The following is a 25,020-nucleotide window of genomic DNA, read 5'->3' on the forward strand; positions in this document are numbered from 1 at the left end:
ATCGGACATCTTTATGTAGTAAAGGTTGTAATTTCCATGCAGCTCTCCTTAGCACCTCCAGATTTGGATTGTAAGTGACTACTAGAGGCACCCGGTTATTTTCTTCTTTAGCTGTGTAATGTAGCAGGTGATTCCTTGATATTCTGGTGGCTCTTGTAAACTGGTTTTGAATTGTTCTTGGATGGTAGCCCTGATTCAAAAAGGTCTTTCTGAGGCCACCAAGGTGTTTGTCTCTAGCCACGGGGTTGGAACATATACGATTATATCTGATGGCTTGGCTGTAGATAATAGAGTTCTTTATGTGTTTCGGATGGAAACTGTCCCATTTAAGGTATGTTGGACAGTCGATTGGCTTCTGATACAGGGATGTCTCTATTTCATGGTTCTTTAGCTTAATGATGGTGTCCAAAAAGTTAATTTCAGTACTGGAGTAGTTGATTGTTAAGTTGATGGTGGGATGAAATTGATTAAAATGTTCATGGAACGTCTTTAGTATATCATCAATGTAGCGGTAGTAGGCCAGAGGCCTGATGGGACATGAGGACAGTTTCCTGCAGATATGTCCTGTTGGCAAATTCAAAGTGATTGTGGGTGAGGATGAATTTTATAAGTTTCACCACAGAATCCACATTAGTCCCTGTGTTTACTATGAAGAGTTTGCAGGCATTTAATCTATCCTGGTGTGGAATATTAGAGTACAAAGATTCCACATACATGGTGGCCAATATGGTTCCTTCTGGTAGAGGACCTATTGCTACTAGTTAATTCAATAGGTCTGTTATGTCCTGAATGTAGCTGGGTGTATCCTTTACCAGAGGTGTAAGAATATCCTCTACTAGTGATGGTCGAGTAGTATCGTTGCCCGGGTCTCCCCGAGCATGCTTGGGTGATCTCCGAGTATTTTGGCGTGCTTGGAGATTTAGTTTTCCTCGTCTCAGCAGCATGATTTGCGACTTGTAGACAGGCTGAATACATGTGGGAATTCCCTAACAAACAGGCATTCTACACATGTATTCAAGCTGTCTAGCAGTCTCAAATCATGTAGCTGAGGCGATGAAAAATAAATCTCAGAGCACGCCAAAATACTCGGAGACCACCCGAAGATGCTCAGGGAGACCCGAGCAACGAGTATACTCGCTCATCACTGCCCTCTACCCATCCAGATACCTGCTCCGTAAGGGTGCCCACACATGAAATAATTGGTCTTCCTGGATTTCCAGATTTGTGGATTTTGGGAATCATGTAGAATGTCCCGATTCTTGGCCTCTCTGGTATCAGGTCGATGGCTCTTATGGATTCGTCAGGCAGACCAGATACCAACTTGTTTAGTTCCTTGTAATAGTCCTGTGTAGGATCCAACTCCAATTTTCTGTAGTAGCGTGTGTCCATAAGTTGTCTGTTTTCTTCCTTCATGTAGTCCGACGTATTCATCATGACTATTGCACCTCCATTGTCAGCAGGTTTAATGATGATTTCTTTGTTGGTTTTCAAAGACTGTATAGCCTTTATCTCCTGGGCATTGCTGTTGGATGCTTGACAGAAATTACAACTAGGGATGAGAGAGTATACTTGTTAGGATTCGGTACTCGGCGAGTAATGCGGTACTCGAATCCTAGCAAGTAAATTTCACTACTCGCCTCGCAATATTCGGATCTCCTACCCTGGATGTGTTAGACAATCACAGTAAAGGTCGCAGCCTTCTTTGTTGTGGCATTACTGTGACTGGCTGGCCGCGCAGCGTGACTGTATCGCTGGAGCCCCTGGAGAGCAGTCGCATCGGCTGATGCGGCTGCTTTCCATGGGAGATCAACGTGGGACACTCGTTATTAATGGGATTACGGCGGAAAGGTGAGTATAGGTTGCTCTATTATTTTAATTTTTTACAGGTGATCAATGGCTTCGGGGGAATTAGGTGTGTGCGGTGAGTATGTACTGTATGTTATATGTTATGTGCATGTACTGTATGTCTTTTTTTTTTTTTTTTTTTTTCTTTTTTTACATTCACCACATTAGCCGGATGATGGGAATACTACTTTCTCATCATCCGCTAATGCTGACACTGTAGCGGGCATAGCCGGATGGGACAAGTAGTCCCATCGGACGATGCCTGCACAGCGCTGGAACAGCCCGCACACAGCCTGGCACAGGCCCCGCACAGCACCACACACGTCTCTCAGAGCCCGGCACAGCCCCGCACACATAGTCTTCGGCCACACACATTCTCCGCTCATACACATTCTCTGCCCATTACTTGCATTTCCCATAGACTTACATTGGACTCATTACGAGTACCCGAGTATTGGGAGCTACTCGTAACGATTACAGCGAGTCCGAGTATTTTACTACTCGCTCATCCCTAATTACAACCTTTACTAGAAAAAGATGCCCGATTACAATCCATTTTTACAGACCCCCCCCACTACTGAGTTTTAGGCAGCCCCCAAATCTAAGAAGCATCCTTGTCAGTAGCTCCCTGTCCTTGCCAACAGCTGCAGGAACCTTTCCTTGGCTACCAGAAAAAATGTAAAACCTGTCCTTTTATAATGACGACGGACAAGATAAAAATCCCCAATTCACATCAGGACTACAAGATCCCAGGTACTTTCAGCTGTATCACATCTAAAGTGGTGTATTTAATTATTTGTACCAAATGTTCAACTGGGGGTCTGTATGTGGGGGAGACAGGGCAAAAGCTTAGATCAAGGATGAATTTTCACTGCCACACAATAAGGCCTGTTTCACACTTCCGTTTTTTACAATCAGTCACAATCCGCCAGGTTTTGAAAAAAAACGGATCCTCAATTTTTTTTTGAGGATCCGTTTTTTTCCCATTGACTTGCATTAATGGCGGATTGTGACGGATTGCTGTCCGTTGCATCCGTTTTTTGTGAGGATCCGCCAAAAGTTGCTGTCCGTCACCATCCTCAAAAATTTCAAAACGGAGCTTGTAACGTTTTTTTCTCTGGCGGATCCTGCAAACACTGATTTAACCCGAATTTCTTTCTGGGTGCCGGACAAAAAAAAAAAAATCTCTCTCTCTCTCTCTCTCTCTCGCCAGCGATTCCTTTAAATTTCTTCATTTTCAGGATCCGTCTAAAAACGGATCCTGTGCCATCCGTTCACATCAGTTTAGAACGGATCCGCTTGTCCGCCTTTTTGGCGGATTATAACTGATGCAAAAAACTGAAGTGTGAAAGAGGCCTAAGAGAAAAAAGAATGGATCTACCTGTGGCCCAACATTTTTGTATGCCTGATCACAGCACCATGGACCTGAAATAACTTGTATTGAAAGGTAACTTCAAATCTCAGAGAGACAGAAGGGTCTGGGAATATAAATTTATGACAACCTTTGACACACTCAGCGCAGGAATGAATGTGTCACATGGATTTATGTCTTTTTACATAAATTAAGGAATTTGCTCCTCAGACCTTGTGGGGGCATCATAACACAGAACCAGACCCCAATCATAGGACAATAAAACTTTCACACTCCTTATCTATGAACTGTTCCAATATTTAAGGCCACAACTGTTTATCACTCTCCCATAAAGGTAGTTCTGCTGCACGTCACTTGTCTTATCTAATGCATTATTTCTGTGCTGTGTTGTGTATAAGTATGTGATTCTTCAGATTTTGTATTAGTCAGTGCCTGATGAAGAGACCTGAGTAGTCTGGAAAGCTTGCAATGTGTTACCATCTTTTCAGGTAACAACCACTGATGACTGTCCATTCTATATAATTTTCTATCTAGTGGCTAACACGGTACAAAGATATATATCTTGTACCCAAATTTAATAGTGAAGCTTAGGCAACATGGCACAGTAATTTGTGGCACAAGCAAGGTGGCAATGTCTCTACAATTATTCTCTACAGGAAAAAAGTTACATGTGACCCTGGGAATGTACGGTAATAGCCTGTGCACACATTGCAGATTTGTCACAATTTTTTCTGCGCAGATTTGTGACAAAATCTGAAGGGTCTCCTGATGCCAGCATAGTGAATGACAATCCTGAAGTCTCGTGCACCCGCTACTTGTTTGTGACTTGCAGATATACTGCAGATTTCACCCATACTAATGAGTGGGGAAAAATCTTCACCAAAAAAGCATGAAAAAAATGCTGCAAAAACACCTGTTTTACTCTGCGTTTCTCCTGCCAAGAAATGCAGAAAAGCTAGTTCACACTAGGCGTTTTTGGGATACTTTTTTATGCAATTTTTCAGCAGAGTTTTACAGTGTCAACAAAGCCTATGATATTTCAGAAATCTCATGCACACAGTTTGGTTTTTTTTGTCATCAGTATTTTGTGCTTTGCATGGTTTTTGCACTATAGAGCATGTCACTTTTTTCAGCATTTTCACAGCATTTTTCACCCATTGAAAGTAAAGGGTGGTGGAAAAAAATGCTGAAAATCCGCTCCTAAAATTGCAGGTATCAGGTTTTGCAGCGTTTTTTGTGCCAAAACCTGATTAAATAGAATGCAGTTTTTTTTTCACTGAACTTTATCCGCATGGACAAGAGACAAATGTACCATGCCAAAAATGCAGCACAAAACACAGCAAAACCTGCTTATTTACCACAGCTCCTTTCCTGCCAAGAGATCAGGTTTTGCTGCAGAAAAAAAAAACGCAGAAAAAATACTTAGTGTGAATAACCAAAAGGTGCAGAAATTCCTTTATCAATTACTTGCCGTGAGCACTTACCCTTACAATCATATTTACTACAATGATAAGTTGTAGCCACGGTCTTTAATATTAATCACAGCCTCAGTACACCCACACACAATATCTCATAAAGTCCAATGGATTCTGTGTATGAAATGACTCCTGTTCCCACGTTTTTGTTTTTAAAGGCCAGTGTCACAACATGAGTTTTTCCTGTGTTTTTGATGCTGTGTATTTTCGCTGTATAAAAATATGCAGCGTCTTCCAGTCCCAGCAACGTGAGTGGGTTTTATACATGTCTCATGCTCACTAGGCTTTTTTGTTGCTTTTTTTTATGCAATGTAAACTGACCTACTGTGCGATTGTGTTTCCGCAGCAGGAACGCATTAAAAACACTTGGAATTCCCACATGACTTTTTTCAATAAAATTTTTAGCAAACCTAAGTGCCAGGAAGTTTCCAAAACAAAGCATCTGTCACGATTCCTCATCTCAGAGTGTCTGGGACTCAGTGATGGACACCTCTGTCATCCTATTCTTTACTGGGGGTGTGCTGAGCTGTCGGTGCTTTGATTGACAGCTGCGCTGACCTATCTGAGACTGGGAGGTGAAGAGATTTCCCCAGGTGCTCCCTGTTCTTGGTAATTGCCCTGCTATTTAGGTGCGCTGTCTGGCCCAGATCACTTCCAGGCAAAGCGGCTGCGCTCTGGTGTGTTTTTGCCTGATTCTTGTGCTGTGGGTTCTGATCTATTACTACCAGCTGTTTGGACCGTGTTCTATTTGTTCTTAACCCTTTGCTTATCTTGCTATCTCTCTGACACTGGGCTGTGACCTGACTTGCTCCTTCGTCTTTTCCCTTCGTTTTCTACGTGTTCTCTTGGTACTGATCCTGGACCGTCTGACTTCTCTTCATCACGGCCTGTCCACAAGTTGTGACTAGAGTCACAGCAGCTTTATTTAAAACATGACATACCAAGAAAAGATATAAACTTCAGCAGAAAAAAAGCAATTAAAATGTATGTAAAAAACGTGCGTAATCGAATTTAGCTAATATATGCAAAAATGCTGGAGAAAGTCTACAACATCAAAAACTCACCAAATGCTCCTTGTAAAAACTTTAGCCTAAGGGTCTATTCACACATTGGATATTTGCAGCAGAAAAAACACTGTGTAAAACATGCAAGGAGAAAAATTGGTATTCATTGACTTTACTGACACTGTAACTTGCAGCGTTTGTTTTACCCCTGAAAAATTCACGGCAAAACCGCAGTGTGTTGGCAAGCCCTAATTGTGCCTTTTATATAGGTGAATTTTAACTTACTGCTTTGTGGTTTCTTTTTAGCGATCTCCTCTTCAGTCAGATGTACGACAAACTGAGCGAGAACTGCGTTGCCAAAGGAGTCTTCTTGGAGTGTTTAGAGCCATATCTCCTGCGTGACCAGCTGCCTGGTCTAACCACTCAAGTAATGAAGGACCTTCTCCTCCACTATCAGGATCGAGGCCTAATGGAGAATGTGGAGGCCTGTATAATACACATGGATGTCACAAGCCTTGACATACAGCAGGTACTACCTTAACCTAAAGGGAACTTAAGGGAAAAACATGAAAAGTGACTGCAGCTGGAATTCTTTGACTTTTCCTACATATGTCATTACCAAATCGGATGATTTTCCTCAGTATTTACTTACGCCTTTTCTCAGAGAGAGTGCAAAATGGTGAGATTATCTTCTCTAGGAAATACCAGCTTTGTTGGGGAGGTAGTGATTCTGTATAGATGAATGGTAAAGTGGAGGCTTGGATCTGCCAGCGTTTTTAGCCTGTTTCACTGTTTTGTCAACTGTTTTGTTCCATACAATATAATGTGATAATTTATTTTTTTTCTTTCCCCATAAAATCACCCAGAAATTTTTTTACAAAAATTGTGAAATTTGCCAGTGCATCCCAGTATTATATCAGGCCTATAAAAACATATCCCTATGTATTATGCAACCCGAATTATGGAGGCGTATACAGCTGCTCGTAAAGAGTCAATCGGCAAAAGAGACCTGCCTGTAAAGGGTTCATTTGAGTCTCTCGCTACCTACTGCATAAAGACAAGACAGTTGCAAAATGCTGTGACATTTTTTTTTACCTTTTTCTGCTACTCCATAATACACTTGAATCCATCTTACAGCTCTTCTTGCATAAGTATATCCAGTATAAGGCAATCAGCAGCACAGATCTCCTCTGTGCTTACATGCTGCACACTGTCTCCCCTCTGTGTTATCTACCAGCTGATAAGCAAGTCTCATACAGTTGCTACAAAAATGATATAGCACAGAGCCCAAAGTCCAGAGGACCAAAGCTGTTATTAGATTAGGCCGGATATTTTTTCTAAATATATGTATTTCACAAGGGTTTTCTGTTTTATTCTCATTACTTTTTGATGTTTTCCAGGAAGTGATGAATCCTTTACTTTCTCCCTATTTCCCTGATGTCTTTAAGTGCTACTTTTTAAAGGGGCTGTCCACTACTTGGACAACTACTTTTTCATTCCTCATGTTTGACTCATTTAAAATAAAAACACCTATCCTCTCCTCCCATGCCAGCACCTTTTCAGTGCTATCGGCACTCGCATTCCCAGGGCTTTCGTGCGGTTATGTCATGTGAGCCCTGCTCCCAATCAGTGCCATTGTCACTGGCCCCGCCTTCAGACATATTTAGTATCAACAGGAAGTAAGACTGCGGCTGTTCTGACTTCTTTTTGATGTTCAGTTTCTCTGGAGGCAGAGCTAGTGACGCCAGCGCTGATTGGGCGCAGGGCTCACATGACATAACCGCACAAAAGCCCTGGGAATGCGAGTGCTGATACCGTTGGAACATTGTGGGTATAAGGGTTTGTATTTTAATGATGCCAAACATGAAAAATGAAAAGGGCTTTTCCTAGTAGTGGAAAACCCCTTTAATGTTAAACATAAACCGCTTGCAATTGTATTTTTCAGATTGTTCAAATGTGTTGGGAGCACAGACTGTACGATGCAATGATTTACGTCTACAACAGTGGGACAAACGACTTTATCAGTCCTATGGAGGTATGCATTGTATCAGTCATGTTGTTAAAATAGAAGGTAACTCAGCTTAAAGTTTTCGGAATCTTTGTGTAATGTGCAGTTGAATGAAATGCAACTCTTTAAAGGGGTTAAGCACTTGTCCTGTTGTGATCACCTGCCATTCCTTCTTTTCAATTAAAACAATAGATATTTTCCCCAAAACAAGAAGTGGGGAATCTTATATCGAAAATGAATATTACCATTCATGCTGATAGGACTGCGGCAGCCAATCGCCGACTTCAGCAGTAATTCTTGCATTGGCTCCCCTGGTCATATTTGGCATGCTATCACAGCTGGACAAGTTATAGACTGTCAGAAACAACTGCAGTACTATAATTCTCCTGGTGTCCCAGCACCATTAACGGGTGAGAGGGTTTTTTTTTTTTTGTATAGCGTTATCTGCTCTTAGTACAATTTTAGGCATTTCCCAATGTAGCATGAAATGGTACAACCTGTGTTGGATCCTCTTGAATTAAGCGTTCAGGAGCTGAGGCTGCATCATACCCAGCAGATGCTACATCTGCCTGTAACAGCAGCAGCGACCAGAGTTAGTTTCGCTCTCTGTTATTTAAAGGGGTATTCCCATCTCCGAGATCCTATCCTAATATGTAGTAAGTGTAATTAATATTAGCAAATACTTCCAATTAGAAATATAGTATAGTTCTTCAGATTGACCATGTCTCTTAGCCCATGGGCAGGGCACTGCAGTAGCTTTGGGTATCCAATGGTTATGACCACTCATTTAGTGACAGTTAGAAATCTCTTAAGGGCCTGTCACACTAAGAGATATCGCTAGCAATATCGCTATAACTAGTGACGTTATAGCGATATTGCTAGCGATATCTGTGTCTGATACTTACCTACGACCCGCTCCCCCGCTGGTAATCGCTGATCGCGCGAGAACGTCCAGGACTGTTTCTCGTCGTCAGCTTCCTGTGGCGCTTCCTGCTGTGAAGACGAGCGACGCGTGGAGCCGGGCGGGAGGACGCAGGATCGCCTGGTGTGACAGGTAAGTAGCGATCCCCGTCCCCAGCGATGTCGCTAGTGAGATCTGCCTGTGTGGCAGCTCACTAGCGACCACTTAGCGATGTACCAGCGATCCTGACCGCGTCATATCGCTGGTCGGGATCGCTGGTACATTGCTAAGTGTGACAGTACCTTTAGTGGTTGTAACCATGGATACCTAAGTCACTGCAATGCTATGCACATGGGGTAAGTGGCAGCAAATCTGAAGAACTATACTACATTTCTAGTTGGAGGTATTTGCTAATATTATTACACCAACTAATACATCATAGAAAATGACCTCACCAAACCTTGTCCAATGACTAATGCACTAGCAGGATGCAGCAGGCTCCCAAAGATAAAGGCTGGAGCAGCGCAGGTGCCCACCACTGATAACAGCTACCCTATCATTATAGCAGTGATGATGAAGGTGTTGGCTGCCTAGTTACTTCAACTACCTATTGGGATAAGATCTTGGAGATGGCAATTTCCCTTTTAACTAGTTAAATGGTGCTATCAATCACTAATATCAGCATTTTAATAGACCAATTATCATTTACCATTGACCCTCTGTGTTATCATTCCTGGTCTGCAAAGAGTTATGGCAGCAAGAGACCTGATGAAGACTCTCATAGCTGTCATATTGGTCCTTTTTTAAATAAAGGGAAAAAAATGCTGATAATGGCACTTGAGTAACCATAGAAACATTGAACTAAAAGAGCTTAAAAAAAAAAAAAAAAACTCTGTGCAAACCAAAAAATCTGCTTGAAAGCTTTTGGCTATTGACTGTGTATACTCCAGAAAACAATCAGCTCCGCATGCAAAAATAAGAGAGAAATCAGCAAGCCCCCTCATCTGTCTGTCAAATGTATAAAAAATGGCAACATCAACCACTTTTTTTTTTCATTTTATTTTTTTTTTTTTTGTACAAATTTTCCTAATTTGACTTCACCACTTAATAAAAAAAAAAATAGACAACTTTGTTAGGGTACCGTTAAACATAACTATGCCCCAGCGATCCCACCAACGATCCGACGTGGATGGGATCGCTGGGACATTGTTAGCTGATCGCTGGTGACCTGTCACACAGACAGCTGGGTCAACCATCTACCTATAATATTGTTATTCGTAACCTTCTATACTGTTACTCACAAGAGTAAAAAGTCTTTAACCTTTTCATGACATCCGCCATACATGTACGGTGCTGGAGGAGATGTGTTCCTGCAAACCGTACGATTGCGTTGGCTCACTCACAGAGCCGGCATGATCATCAGCGGATGTCAGCACTATATTATAACTGAACAAATATATCGTGGCACTAATGCGTTGGTGCACAAAAGGAGGTTTCCACACCAGTATAGATAATATAATAAATTTTGGCACTCAACTTGTTGCAAAGTGAAGATTTTATTTGCAGTCTCAATAATTAGACGTTTCGACTTCTACAAACAAGCCTTCATCAGTTAGCCAGACTGCTCTCTTGGAAAGATTTGCAATGTATTCAGTATCAGGACACCACTGTAATAATGGTGTAAATAGTCTGATCCGTGTTAGTGATTAATCCATAGAATAACCTTTACCACGCTGTGTGATGTGGCGTTGGTGGGTGGCGGCGTAGTATGCCTTGGAGAACGCGGTATCCCGCGTTCTCCAAGGCATACTACGCCGCCACCCACCAACGCCACATCACACAGCGTGGTAAAGGTTATTCTATGGAGCATGAACTCACAGGCGACTCCTAGCCTGACACTAAACTCCTCATATAGGATTCCTTACGGCATTATTACCGGTCAATCCAGTTACAAATTCTTACCGATAAATACAAGATTAATCACTAACACGGATCAGACTATTTACACCATTATTACAGTGGTGTCCTGATACTGAATACATTGCAAATCTTTCCAAGAGAGCAGTGTGGCTAACTGATGAAGGCTTGTTTGTAGAAGCTGAAACGTCTAATTATTGAGACTGAAAATAAAATCTTCACTTTGCAACAAGTTGAGTGCCAAAATTTATTATATTATATATTATAACTGACACCTGGCAGAATTGCCCGCGATCAGTGTTATTGCTAATCGCAGGCATTTATCCCCTCTGATACCACTATCAATAGTCAGGGCGACATCGATCTGCATCGCTGAGGGAGGGAGCTCCCTCTCTCCACATGATCATCACAGCATGATTGCAGACACATAAGCTTCTGTGACACACCTGTGGTGTGATATTACTCCACCCTTAGGTGAATTCATTGAGAAGTGCAGTTTGCAAAATGGGATCATGCCACCTTGCAAACCATAACAACAAAGTATGTGCTATAATATGGTTCTCCTTTCTTTCTGAGCTTTGCTCTGTGCCTCAAAAGTAGTTTTTGTCCACATAAGGGTTATTGATGTACTCAGGAGAAATTGCACAACAAGTTGAACTTTTCCTGTTTTCTCTTGTTTACTCTTGTGAAAATGAGAATTTGTGGCTAAAGCAACATTTTTGTGGGAGACTTTAATATTTTCATTTTTTTCCTTCCACATTGCTTTAATTCCTGTGATGCCTTTTAAGGGTTAATACAGTTCTTGAACGTGGTTTTGCGCACTTGGAGGAGTGCAGTTTTTAAAATGGTGTCACTTTGGGGTATTTTCTTTACTTGGGCCCTGCAAAGTCACTTCAAATGGGATGTGGTCCCTAAATAAAAAAAAAAAAAAAAATGACTGTCAATTTTGTTGTAAAAATGAGAAATTGCTGGTCAACTTTTAACCCTTTTAACAAAAAATAGTTTCAGAATGTGTGCTGATGTAAAGTAAACATCTGGAAAATGTTATATATTAACTATTTTGTGTGATATAACTATCTGCTTTAAAGGCATAAAAATGTTGAAAAATGCAGAATTTTCACCAAATTTCCGATATTTTCACAAATAAAAGCAACATCGACCTAAATTTACCACTAACAATGTACAATGTGTCACGAAAAAAAACAATCTCAGAATCCCTGAGATTTCAGACTTATTACCATATAAAGTGACACTGGTCAGAAATGTAAAATTTGGCTTGATCAGGAAGGTGAAAACATACTTCTGGGTGTAGGGGTTAACATTGTTTTGTGGTGCTTTGCTCATCCCCTCTGGATCTCTTCCATTCATCAGAGTGAAGGGGCTGCTGTGGTGCTTGGGAACATTCAGTTGACTCAGGCTGAGATGTGGTGCCAGATTCAGCCGCATATGTGGACCAGTCACTGTGATGAGGCTCAATAATTTTGCTGGCCTGCAGGGGTAGCTCATCAATCCCCTTACGACCTATGATGTACCTGTATGTCATAGGTCGCCTCCCTCCCTTTGAAACCAGAGATCGCACCTTTTTTAGGCACATGACAGCTGACATGTGCCCCAAAGAGCCGCGGGTGGAATTGCAATCCACCCGTGGCTGTTAACATGTTAAATGTTGGTCAGTCTCTGACAGCGGCATTTTACATAAGCCCGCAGGAAGCGCATCACAAACACTGCCCATCAGTGCCACTGTCACATCACGGAGCACCAATGGGTTGGCATGACAGCCAGGGGTCTGGAAGAGACGCCTGTGCTTGTCATTGTCGTGGACGGTGTTCATAGCACACGATTTTTCTACACACAGCAGGGCTGAAGGCAGCTGTAGACTGCAGCTTCAAGTCTCCAAAGGGACTATTGAAGCAAGTTAAAAAAAAAAAAAAAAAAAAAAAAAAAAAGCATATAAAAGTTCAAATTACCTCCCCCTTTATCCCATCCAAAATTAAAACAATGACAATACATATTTGGTATTGACGCTTTGAGACGCCCAATGTATCATATATAGAAATAATCAGATTAGTAAATGGCGTAACAAGAAAAAAACAAAATGACAGAATTACTTATTTTTAGTTGCTGCAACATTGCAGTAAAATGCAGTATAGGCGATCAAAACTGTACATGGCGTTTGGTATCGACAAATTCTTAATGATCTGGAGAATCATAATAGCTGGTCAGTTTCAGCATTTATTGAACATGGTAAAAAAAAAAAAAATGTTACGTTATGGCTCTCGGAAGAGGAAGAAGGGGAGAAAAAAAAGACCGCAAATAATGGAAAAATCCCAAGCTGGTGAAGGGGTTAATACTTAAGTATTGTTACAGTTCCTGCTTACTTGATGCTACATAGGGAAAAGAGAAAGCTGTGGACACTCCACTTTTCAGTTCTATATGTCTCACAGAAAAAATAGAGAAAATCAACTTGAATAAAGTTGGAAACTGAAAAAAATATCCCTATGAAAGTTGATTTAATAAACAGTCTTATAACTAATGAATAGAGCAAACAAACGTCAATATTTTACATATATGTACACAACCTCATGAAATTTGATTGGAGGTAATAAGATGAAAAAAATGCCAAAAAGTATATATGATTAAAAATTCTTAATTCATTAAAGTATAATAAAATTGTTTAAAATTACATGCACATCAAGCTAAAGGAACGTGATGAAGAACACTGGGAACATGTGAGATAAGTACCAAAAAAGTTGATGTAGCAAAACATTTTTTTTTTTTTTAAACTTTCTATATTCATTTTTTTTTTCTGTCCCTCTTTTTTTTATCTCTGTGGGACCAGATGTGTTCAGAATTAATGAAGCACAGTGGGGTTGAGCTGCTCTATATCAGAGATTGGACTCTACAGCACGGTAGTAATTGGCAGCAAACAGCCATTTGAACTCTCGCTGAGAAGAGAAGCCTTTCAGAGGTTCAGAGCTACATAAAGTCTTTTAGACAGCAAACATGTTTTCTCTGCCATATCTGTCCTGTCACATTATAGTGCGGGCACTGCATACCACATATCTGAACTGTGTCCGCAAGTGAAGCACTGTGCATAAATTGTAGCTAGCTGAAATATGGCCATTAGGGCAGGTGCAGAGGACCTTGCTTTTTCTGTTCATGCATGATCCATCAAAGCATCAGATCGTGCTCAGTCCAATCTTATTCTATGGGGCCATTCACATGTCCAATTTTCTCTTTGGACCAAGTGGTCTGAGGGAAAAAAATCACAGCAGCAAGCATGATTTGCTTCTGGTATGCAGATGGCTCTCGCCCATTAATTCATGCCTGTTGTGCTTTGGAAAACAGACCACACTTGGGTGATCTCTGAGTGCGGTCAGATTCTTCACGCACAAACGGAAAATCTTCATACGTTACCATCCTCTTCTTCCCTTCCTGTCGTGGCTCAGGAACACTGCTCTGCCCTGTTGAAGGCAGAGGGAACAAACTGAGCAAAGCTCCAAAAAAGGCAACTATAAGTCCAAAGTAAAATCAATAATTTTTATTAAGACAAATCCAGATACAAGTGGGGGGAAGTGGACAATAAAGTGCGGAAACCGCATGGATAACAAGGGGTTGCTGTACAATCAGAACCTATGCAATAATAGAGTTACTAAATTATCGCAAAGTGCATAGCAATGTATGGCAAATAAGAGTGCACCACCAAAAAAATATCATACAAGCTCCATCCATCAAGTAGACAGCTAAGTACACAGGTCATTATCAGATAGCTGGTGATCATTCACCATGGTTAGACAGGTATATGACACCTAAGAAGCAGACTAGCAAGAGAAGAAGCATGAATTACGTAATGGAATGGCGGGCAAAGGTTCCAGCAGTCAGCAGCCCACCCCTTATTATTGCATAGGTTCTGATTGTACAGCAACCCCTTGTTATCCATGTGGTGTGCAGTTTCCGCACTTTATTGTCCACTCACCCCCCACTTGTATCTGGGTTTGTCTTAATAAAAATTATTGATTTTACTTTGGACTTAGTTGCCTTTTTTGGAGCTTTGCTCAGTTTGTTCCCTTGGTAGATTGCGATTGTCCTTATTGTCCATCTATTTGTGTCTGCTATTGAATTATGCTGATTTCCTAATATTTAAAATGCAGATATTTGTCAAAGGCATTTTTATTCACTTGTTGAGGGCAGAGGAGAGTCCTGCAGGCGCCGAGAAAGGTTCTGGCACCTGCGCACTGCAGTATTCTGCTCTGCCCTCAACAGGGCAGAGCAGTGCGCCTGCGCCGGAGCCACGACAGGAAGGGAAGAAGACGACTGCATCGTATGAAGATGGGAGGCGCCGGACCGCAACACCCATTGGACCAAGAACGGACCGCCCCTGGGTGAGTATAATATAACTCCTTTTTCTTCTCTTTCAGGTTACATCAGAGGCTTATCTACAGCATTACAGAATGCTGTAGATAAGTCCCTGATGGCGGTGGCCGCAGCTCATAATCCAAAAAAAGTGACAGATTCCATTTAATGAGCCGTGCCACATGATTCCATTTGCAGACACATGTTTCAGGGTGTTTACCTCTTCATCAGTGCAAAGCTGGAGATTAGTCAGGTGGCAAGACTTGTTACAATCAATATTGATTAGTTAAATTGCTACATCCAATAAGTGGTGCTAGTCATGTGGCAAGAATTCTTAGTCAGTATTGACTCTTTGGATTTTTGCTTCCAATAGGTGGTGCTAGAGTTCCTGTCCTCTGAAGAGACTTTGTATTCTTTTTCATATACACTTTTCTTAGCTTGTATTTTTTTTAGTTTTTTAAAACTTTATTTTTTTATTCATAAATATTTTTTTTTATTTAGAAACTGTTCAAGTCCATTTCTGCCCCTGTCCGCTCTGGGAAATCTTTAACAGGTAAGTTTACAGCAGTTGAAGCATACAGTTGTGATATTAAATGCTGGATAGGCAATCCACACATCTAATTTGTATATATTTGTCTGCTAGATGAACAAGTTGTGATGGGGAATAAGCTGCTTGTTTATATAAGGTAAGTCACTTAGACCAAGCTTTTTCTACTAATGAATTCATTTCTGCCATGAGCCATCACGGGGTGTCTAAGACTGTGAAGATGGTGTCTTTAGAGAAAAAAAAAAAAGATGGATTTTTTAAACAAACTCCCTAGGGAAATGCTGGTTTTTTTTTTTTTTTTTTTTTTCTTTTTTTTTTTTTTGGGGGGGAGGGTTGGAGGAGTTTCTCTTTCCCTGCAGAGTTTCCAGAAGCCGTTTTGAAGAGTTTTGTAAAGTGTGTGGGTTTTTTTTTGTTTTTCCTGTTACCTTTTATGTTATAGCTTTTTGATTTGACAATGTCTAGTTTTGAGCGGATTCAATCAGGATCCCCCTTAAAGAAATGACATGCTCTCACCTTTGTTCCACTAGGTGTTATTCAATTCCTGAAGTGGGGAAAAAAACACTTAAAAAAGTCTACTTCCTATTCATTTCAATATTAATCTTCTTTGCTGTTCACAAGTAGTGATGAGCGAGCATGCTCACGTGCTAAGTGTCTTCTGCACGCTCGAATAACCTTGAGTCCTTGCAGCTGCATGTCTCACGGCTGTTCAACAGGCCCAACACATGCAGGGATTGCTTGCTTATTAGGCAATTCTTGCATGTATTTGTAGTGTAGATTTTAATATTTACATCTTTATACTGTATTGAAAAATATTTTTAGATATGTAAATGAGGGAGCTTCAGTGCACCGATGGCATGTCACGAGCTCAGTTTACCTTTCCACCGCTAATATACATTGCTCTGTACCGCCCCTTGGGTTTATTGGAACTGCTCACTTTGGAGCGTTGCCCAAATGGAATCCCCAACCCTGCATTGACTGAATGTGCACTCGGCTCATGCACTCAGTGTCTGTGTGCGCAGCTGTGTTCTCATCACCCTCACCTGTCTGCAGTGGCAGCATGATGCGCACATGATTGCTGACAGGAGACAAGGATGCGACCTCATGTAGAAGAGAGAACCAGGCTGCAAGTGCTGCTGAAGCGTCAGGTCCGGAATTGCTGGGGCCGAACCTCCTGTTGCAAGGGGGAAGGAAATTGAGGACGGAGGAGACCCATGACCTGAAGAGAGGGGGCTTGATGAGTCAGGGGAGTATATAGAGGTTTGTGCGGGGAAAAGAGAGGGGTTTCCTGCCGGAGGGCTGAGAGAGAGGACCTGCGCCACGAGCAGTGATAGGCCGCGCGGCAGTGATAATGGTCAGGTGCAGTAAGGACCCGGGGAGCGTTGCCGAATGTGCAGGTCAGAGCACACAGCTGGAGTTTGTTAGGAAAAGCTCCCAGCCACGTAGCACAGATTCAGGACGGGGACAGCGCCGGGCAGAGCATTGCAGTGCGGATATCCAGGTGACGGCGGCTGCTCAGAGGCGCATACACCGATGGGAATATTGCGGATAGTTTCACTTTTCAGATCTGCGTTTAGATGGACATGGGGACTCAGCGGGCAACACCAGTGACTGCCCGCTGCCACCAGAAGTGAGACCGTGTGTTGGGCGCGGAAGCCTGAAGGTGCAGCACCAGCCTCCGCCGGTATCCCATCACCTGTTAGACCTCCATAGAGTAACGGACAGCAGAGCTACGATAAGTTAAACCTGATATAAAGACTTTGTATAGTTGAATAGCAGTTATACTGTTTACCCTGCATCCCTTTTTTCCCTGTTATCTCCCTGAGAGGGTTTTTTACTAGTAATTAAGTAGTTAACCCCTGCTTCGCACCTCTGTGTCACTGCATCCAAGTTCCTGTGTTACGTTTGCACAATGACATTGCGTGTGCTCACACTCTGCTCCTGCACTGTTGTGTGCCTGCTCTCTCCTGTCAGCATCATCCGCCTGTTACGGTGGGATCATGTGCATCATGCTGTCGCTGCAGACAGGTGAGGGTGATGACACAGCTGCACACAGACACTGTGTGCACTCGGTGCGTGGACTTTCAGTCCATGCAGGGTTGGGGATTCTTTTTGGGCAGCACTCCATAGCAACTGCTGTCGATCATTGTAAAGGCCCCGTTACACATAACGATGTCCCAGCGATCCCACCAACGATCCGACATGGGTGGGATCCCTGGTACATCGTTAGGCTGATCGCTGGTGAGCTGTCACATAGACAGCCCCTCCAGCGATCAGGACCAGCGAGCAAGCTGGTTTCCCATGTAAACTTTGGGTATCTAAGAGCCGCGCAGCTCTTAGATACCCGATGTTTACATTGGAAACCAGCGTCGCTGATCGCTGGTCTCTTGCTGCCACACGCAGCGATGCGTGCTGGCCAGCAGGAGACCAGCGATCAAAAAACGGCCCAGGACGATAGTGCACGATCAGCGATACCCGGCAGGGGGCCGGTCACTGATCCCCGTCACACACAGCGATCTCACTAACGAGATCGCTGTGTGTGACAGGGCCTTAAGTGGGGGTGTTTATATTCCTGATTTGTCTTATTATTTTTCTTTCTTTTTTTGCCTGCATTTTTTGTTCTTATCAGGGTTTTATCATTTTGTGTCTGCATGTTTTGTTTAATAATATAAACTCTTGTAACAGTTCCAGTTTGGCTGGGAGAGCGTACCCATTGGGAGACATTCCTGAAGACCTTGTCCCACTTGTGAAGAACCAGGTTAGTTCTCTTTTGTAGGAGGTGTTACTGGTTTATGTTTTCACTTTAATGTTATTAAATGTTTTTACATTATTTGACACTGTCCTGAACAATTTTTTTTCTGCCTTTCTGACACAACTTTGATTCCTGTGCTATAAAATAGATCTTTTTGGATTCGGTATTAACAAAATTCTGGAGTAACTGTGTATACAAATCTATTTCTGATATGGAGGAAAATGACATAGCCTACTTACAGTTGTGGCCAAAAGTATTGACACCCCTGCATTTTTGTCAGATAATACTCAGTTTCTTCCTGAAAAATGATTTCAAACACAAATTCTTTGGTATTATGATCTTCATTTAATTTGTCTTAAATGAAAAAACACAAAAGAGAATGAAGTAAAAAGCAAAACATTGATCATTTCACACACAACTCCAAAAATGGGCCAGACAAAAGTATTGGCACCCTCAGCCTAATACTTGGTTGCACAACCTTTAGCCAAAATAACTGCGACCAACCGCTTCCGGTAACCATCAGTGAGTTTCTTACAATGCTCTGCTGGAATTTTAGTCCATTCTTCTTTGGCAAACTGCTCCAGGTCCCTGATATTTGAAGGGTGCCTTCTCCAAACTGCCATTTTTAGATCTCTCCACAGGTGTTCTCTGGGATTCAGGTCTGGACTCATTGCTGGCCACCTTAGAAGTCTCCAGTGCTTTCTCTCAAACCATTTTCTAGTGCTTTTTGAAGTGTGTTTTGGGTCATTGTCCTGCTGGAAGACCCATGACCTCTAAGTGAGACCCAGCTTTCTCACACCGTGCCCTACATTATGCTGTAAAATTTGTTGGTAGTCTTCAGACTTCAAAATGCCATGCACACGGTCAAGCAGTCCAGTGCCAGAGGCAGCAAAGCAACACCAAAACATCAGGGAACCTCCGCCATGTTTGACTGTAGGAACCGTGTTTTTTTCTTTGAATGCCTCTTTTTTTTTTTTTTTTTTTCTCCTGTAAACTCTATGTTGATGCCTTTGCCCAAAAAGCTCTACTTTTGTCTCATCTGACCAGAGAACATTCTTCCAAAACGTTTTAGGCTTTTTCAGGTAAGTTTTGGCAAACTCCAGCCTGGCTTTACTGGCTTTATGTCTCGGGGTAAGAAGTGGGGTCTTCCTGGGTCTCCTACCATACAGTCCCTTTTCATTCAGATGCCGACGGATAGTACGGGTTGACACTGTTGTACCCTCGGACTGCAGGGCAGCTTGAACTTGTTTGGATGTTAGTCGAGGTTCTTTATCCAACATCCGCGCAATCTTGCGTTGAAATCTCATGTCAATTTTTCATTCCCGTCCACATCTAGGGAGGTTAGCCACAGTGCCATGGGCTTTAAACTTCTTGATGACACTGCGCACGGTAGACACAGGAACATTCAGGTCTTTGGAGATGGACTTGCAGCCTTGAGATTGCTCATGCTTCCTCACAATTTGGTTTCTCAAGTCCTCAAAGTTCTTTGGTCTTCTTTCTTTTCTCCATCCTCATTGTGGTGCACACAAGGACACAGGACAGAGGTTGAGTCAACTTTAATCCATGTCAACTGGCTGCAAGTGTGATTTAGTTATTGCCAACACCTGTTAGGTGCCACAGGTAAGTTATAGGTGCTGTTAATTACACAAATTAGAGAAGCATCACATGATTTTTCGAACAGTGCCAATACTTTTGTCCACCCTCTTGTTTATGTTTGGTGTGGAATTATATCCAATTTGACTTTAGGACAATTCTTTGTGTTTTTTCATTTAAGACAAATTAAATGAAGATAATACCAAAGAATTTGTGTTTGCAATCATTTTCAGGAAGAAACTGAGTATTATCTGACAAAATTGCAGGGGTGTCAATACTTTTGGCCACAACTGTATATGACATTTTAATTGACTTACCCTTTGTAAGTAATAATTAGGATCAGAATCTTTTCATGTACCAATGGGGTACATGCTAAATATTAAGTGCTAAAGTGTTTATTTTAAAAGTATTTAGAGGGGTCGACAGTGTGTGACGATGAAACATATTCTTTATTAAAGAGAATCTACCACCATCAAAAATGTCCAAGCTGATATAGGGGTAATCTGCAGCTAATCAGTGCTTAAATGCTCTTAATCTGGTTTACTGAAACAGCAGCTACAGGGAAAAAATGAGGTTCTATTCTCCCTGCTGCCTCTCGCTTCCAGTCATCAGGGTGGTGCAGGGAGTTTTTACAATCACTGCTCACTATACAGTCAGCGCAGTCTTATCACTGAGCTTTGAAAAAGAACAGTGTTCTGTTTGAAACCCCTTATCTCACCATGTTAACTGCTGTCTATTTTTTCATGTTTTATCTACAATAAATTGGAAATGTTTTGGAAGCTGGAAAATCTTTCTTTTTTCTCCTTCGCAGTCTTATCGCTCCCCCTTGCTGTGCATCTTGTGTGTGCGCAGAACAGGCTCTTATTCATTGTACTGAGCACCACCAGAAAGACTGGAAGCGAGTGGCTGCAGGAAGAATAAAAACTAATTTTCTGCCTGGTCCAGTAACCTAGCCAGCCATGATTGAAATGCTATTTACCTGTCGATTACTTGCAGGCACATAGAAAAATCTTCAGAATTGAGAGTCCTCAGTGGTTGATACCTTGATGAAGAGACCTGAGTAGTCTCGAAAGCTTGCAATGTGTTACCATCTTTTCAGTTAGCCATTAAAAGGTATCAACCACTGAGGACTCTCAATTCTGAATATTTTTCTATCTACTGGCTAACACGGTACAAAGATATACATCTTTCCTGTTGCAGGCACATAGTGTTTTTGGAGTTTCTCTTAAAATCTATCTGTTTTCATTTGTATACTTTTTGTGACCCCTTTAAAAACATAGTTAACTTAACACGTCTTTGTATCGTGTTAGCCAGTACATAGAAAAACATTAAAATTTGAGAGTGAGTCCTCAGTGGTTGATAACTTTTTTAAAGTCTATCTGAAAAGATGGTTTCAAATGGCAAGCTTTCCAGACGACTCAGGTCTCTTGATGGTCTCTGATGAAAAGACCTGGCTAGACTCAAAAGTTTTCTGCTTGTTAATGGTGGTTAACTCTAATGGCGGTGTTTAATTTTTCTCCTACAGGTTTTTGAGTTTTTGATCCGTTTGCACTCGCCTGAGGCCTCACAGGATGAGGACGTATATCCCTATATTCGAACTTTGTTGCATTTTGACACCAGAGAATTCCTCAATGTTTTGGCTTTGGTAAGACCAGCTAAATGATTAATATATTGGGGAAACCATTTTTATACATGTAATGCTTTGTATTTTGTATGTGAACGTCTTGGAGAGAATATTCAGTGTGACCTGCGTGTTTCACGTTTTGTTACTGTGCATACTATTTCATGATCCACGATTTCTGTGCAGAAGCAATGCACACAGGATCAATCACTTTCTATGTAGTTCTGGAAGAATACTTCAAAATCCTTTTGAGTACCACTGAGCTCAGTATGTGTGACCAATTCTATCTATGTTGGTTTAGGTAAATGTAACATACATTTAACCAGAAAAAAAAAAATGTACTTTACAATCCTGCCTGGGTCCGAGCCACACTGGAGACTAGTCAAAAAGGCCCTGGTGGCTTCTCCTTGCCCTTTTTCCTTGCGGGATGAGTCTCTCCCTACTTTCCTATATAGGGAAGAGACCTGTCAGTCATTGGCAGCGGGCGTAGAGTTGCTGACGGGAACCTGCTTTTAGAGTGTAAGAGTCAGATATGCGAGGCTGGTTATGTTTTGGGCAGAAAGTACCCACTGTCAGGTTCCCTTTAACACAGCATTAGCCACTGAGTGTCAGATTGTGTCAAGTTACATCTTTGTACATACAGATGCCACAGTGAGGCAAAATATCTTTGTTGGGTTAAGAAAAGCTACATCTGTATAATTAAAGGAGTGTGACACACACACACAACAGGTTGTCCCTATAATGAATTCACATACTCCCATTTGTGACGGAGTCAGCCTCTGCTGAGTCGATTTCTAGAGTGGACCCTCTGGGTCGTGGCACCGACCCACCTAGGGCGAGCTGACCTTGTGAGGAACCACCCCCTATACAGGGAGTGTCAGGGGCAAGACCAAGGGGGTGAGCAACCACGACTGCTGGAGCCAGACGGCCGGCTCAAGGAAGACACGGGTGTGTGTGTGTCTGGCAACAGGGAACGTGCAGGGTACTAGACATTACAAAGCGTGGTCACAGGGTTTCTTCAATAAAGCGTGGTCTCAGGGTTTAATCAGGAACAAGACATAGTTACAAGGACAAAGTGAAATATAGCAAGGTAAGTGCGTGGGGACGCCAAGGTCCAAGGCATGATGCGTGCTAGGTGGCACGCCAGGGTTCCGGCAAGGGCTAGATGGCATCGGACTCCGAACATCTGGCAACGATCGACAGGCTCCGGACATCAGGCTGCAGACATCAGCTCCGGACATCAGGCCGCAGTCATCAGGCTCCGGGCATCCGGCAGGCACGCCAGGGTTCAGGCAAGGAGGCACACCAGAGTTCAAGACATGGTGCTTGTTAGGAGACACGCCAAGGTCCAAGGCAGGGTTCCAGGCAGGTTGCGTGCTAGGAGTCACACCAGGGTCCAGGGCAGGGTGCAAGGCAGGGTGCGTGCTAGGTGGCACACCAGGGTTCAGACTAGGGCCTGTGTGTGCTAGGGGGCACGCCAGGGTACAGGCTAGGGCCTGTGTGTGCTAGGGGGCACGCCAGGGTACAGGCTAGGGCCTGTGTGTGCTAGGGGGCACGCCAGGGTACAGGCTAGGGCCTTTGTGTGTGCTAGGGGGCACGCCAGGGTACAGGCTAGGGCCTTTGTGTGTGCTAGGGGGCACGCCAGGGTACAGGCTAGGGCCTTTGTGTGTGCTAGGGGGCACGCCAGGGTACAGGCTAGGGCCTTTGTGTGTGCTAGGGGGCACGCCAGGGTACAGGCTAGGGCCTGTGTGTGTGCTAGGGGGCACGCCAGGGTACAGGCTAGGGCCTGTGTGTGTGCTAGGGGGCACGCCAGGGTACAGGCTAGGGCCTGTGTGTGTGCTAGGGGGCACGCCAGGGTACAGGCTAGGGCCTGTGTGTGTGCTAGGGGGCACGCCAGGGTACAGGCTAGGGCCTGTGTGTGTGCTAGGGGGCACGCCAGGGTACAGGCTAGGGCCTGTGTGTGTGCTAGGGGGCACGCCAGGGTACAGGCTAGGGCCTGTGTGTGTGCTAGGGGGCACGCCAGGGTACAGGCTAGGGCCTGTGTGTGTGCGCTAGGGGGCACGCCAGGGTACAGGCTAGGGCCTGTGTGTGTGCTAGGGGGCACGCCAGGGTACAGGCTAGGGCCTGTGTGTGTGCGCTAGGGGGCACGCCAGGGTACAGGCTAGGGCCTGTGTGTGTGCTAGGGGGCACGCCAGGGTACAGGCTAGGGCCTGTGTGTGTGCTAGGGGGCACGCCAGGGTACAGGCTAGGGCCTGTGTGTGTGCTAGGGGGCACGCCAGGGTACAGGCTAGGGCCTGTGTGTGTGCTAGGGGGCACGCCAGGGTACAGGCTAGGGCCGGTGTGTGTGCTAGGGGGCACGCCAGGGTACAGGCTAGGGCCGGTGTGTGTGCTAGGGGGCACGCCAGGGTACAGGCTAGGGCCGGTGTGTGTGCTAGGGGGCACGCCAGGGTACAGGCTAGGGCCGGTGTGTGTGCTAGGGGGCACGCCAGGGTACAGGCTAGGGCCTGTGTGTGTGCTAGGGGGCACGCCAGGGTACAGGCTAGGGCCTGTGTGTGTGCTAGGGGGCACGCCAGGGTACAGGCTAGGGCCTGTGTGTGTGCTAGGGGGCACGCCAGGGTACAGGCTAGGGCCTGTGTGTGTGCTAGGGGGCACGCCAGGGTACAGGCTAGGGCCTGTGTGTGTGCTAGGGGGCACGCCAGGGTACAGGCTAGGGCCTGTGTGTGTGCTAGGGGGCACGCCAGGGTACAGTGTTGTGAGTTCTCCTTCCAGACTCCCTCTGGTGGTAATAGGAGGTAGTGAGGCTGATTTGATCAGTGGAGATCTGCCACCTGAGAATGAGGATGACAATTGGATTTAAGACAGCCGACGCCCTATTCAGTTGCTGGTGGTTCCTTCTGGTTTGTCAGCTCTTAGTTTTCAGCTCTGTTCCAGTCATCTAAAGCTAAGTTTTCCTGCTAATGTTCACACTTGATTTTGTTGGTCTATTCAGTTTTTTGGTGTGGTCAGCCAGCCCCTGCTGGGGGCTGTGCTGAATTTCCACTCTTATTTATCAGTATTTTGCCAATTTGCTTTTTGTCCCTTACTAGTTCGGTCTCTTTTTGCTCTGTCTCAGGATATTTCAGAGTGCTGATATAGTGGGAGAAGTCTAGTGACTTCAGGGTTAATTTTGCTATCAGAAGTGTTGGACATTATTTTTGTAGGGTTTTTTGCAAGTTGCAGACAGTGTCTTTCCTTTCCTCTCTAGTTAGTTTGGGCCCCATCGTTTGCTCAGCCTATTTAACTGCCTGTGTTTGTGCCTTCATCTTGTTTCACCGTCAATACATGTGTGGGGGCCATCTATTCCTTTGGGGTCTCCTCTGGGGCAGTTGGTTTTCCCCTTTTCATGCTTCGGGTTTATTTAGTCCTCCGGCTGTGACGAGGCGTCTAGGAACATCGTAGGTACGCTCCACGGCTGCTGCTAGTTGTGTGGTAGGATCAGGGATCTGCAATCTGCATAGTTACCAACCTCTCTGGTTTTCTGTGACTTAGCTTGTTTTGCTTTTTTCTCCTCGGTGACCCATTCATAACAGTACAGGCTAGGGCCTGTGCGTGCTAGGAGGCACGCCAGGGTTCATGGCAGGGTCTGCGCGTGCTTT

The 25,020-nt window shown here is 43.7% G+C and overlaps 1 protein-coding gene across 4 annotated transcripts in view; it reads left to right on the top strand.

Moving 5' to 3' along the window:
* Positions 1-25,020, top strand: part of VPS8 (VPS8 subunit of CORVET complex) — a 313,830-nt gene that overhangs the window by 121,466 nt on the left and 167,344 nt on the right. For 2 of the 4 annotated variants that reach the window (XM_073551536.1, XM_073551537.1), the window contains exons 22-27: positions 6,003-6,225; positions 7,642-7,731; positions 15,377-15,428; positions 15,519-15,561; positions 18,105-18,177; positions 21,290-21,409. In XM_073551536.1, the coding sequence (XP_073407637.1) occupies positions 6,003-6,225; positions 7,642-7,731; positions 15,377-15,428; positions 15,519-15,561; positions 18,105-18,177; positions 21,290-21,409 (601 nt within the window). Of the gene's footprint in view, positions 1-5,344; positions 5,370-5,432; positions 5,677-6,002; positions 6,226-7,641; positions 7,732-15,376; positions 15,429-15,518; positions 15,562-18,104; positions 18,178-21,289; positions 21,410-25,020 lie in introns of those variants that run through there. The other 2 variants (XM_073551539.1, XM_073551538.1) reach the window with 2 other exon arrangements.

The sequence above is a fragment of the Dendrobates tinctorius genome, unplaced genomic scaffold, assembly GCF_039654945.1.
Source record: "Dendrobates tinctorius isolate UK_male_01 unplaced genomic scaffold, ASM3965494v1 ptg000177l, whole genome shotgun sequence".
In the NCBI taxonomy this organism is placed as follows: domain Eukaryota; kingdom Metazoa; phylum Chordata; class Amphibia; order Anura; family Dendrobatidae; genus Dendrobates; species Dendrobates tinctorius.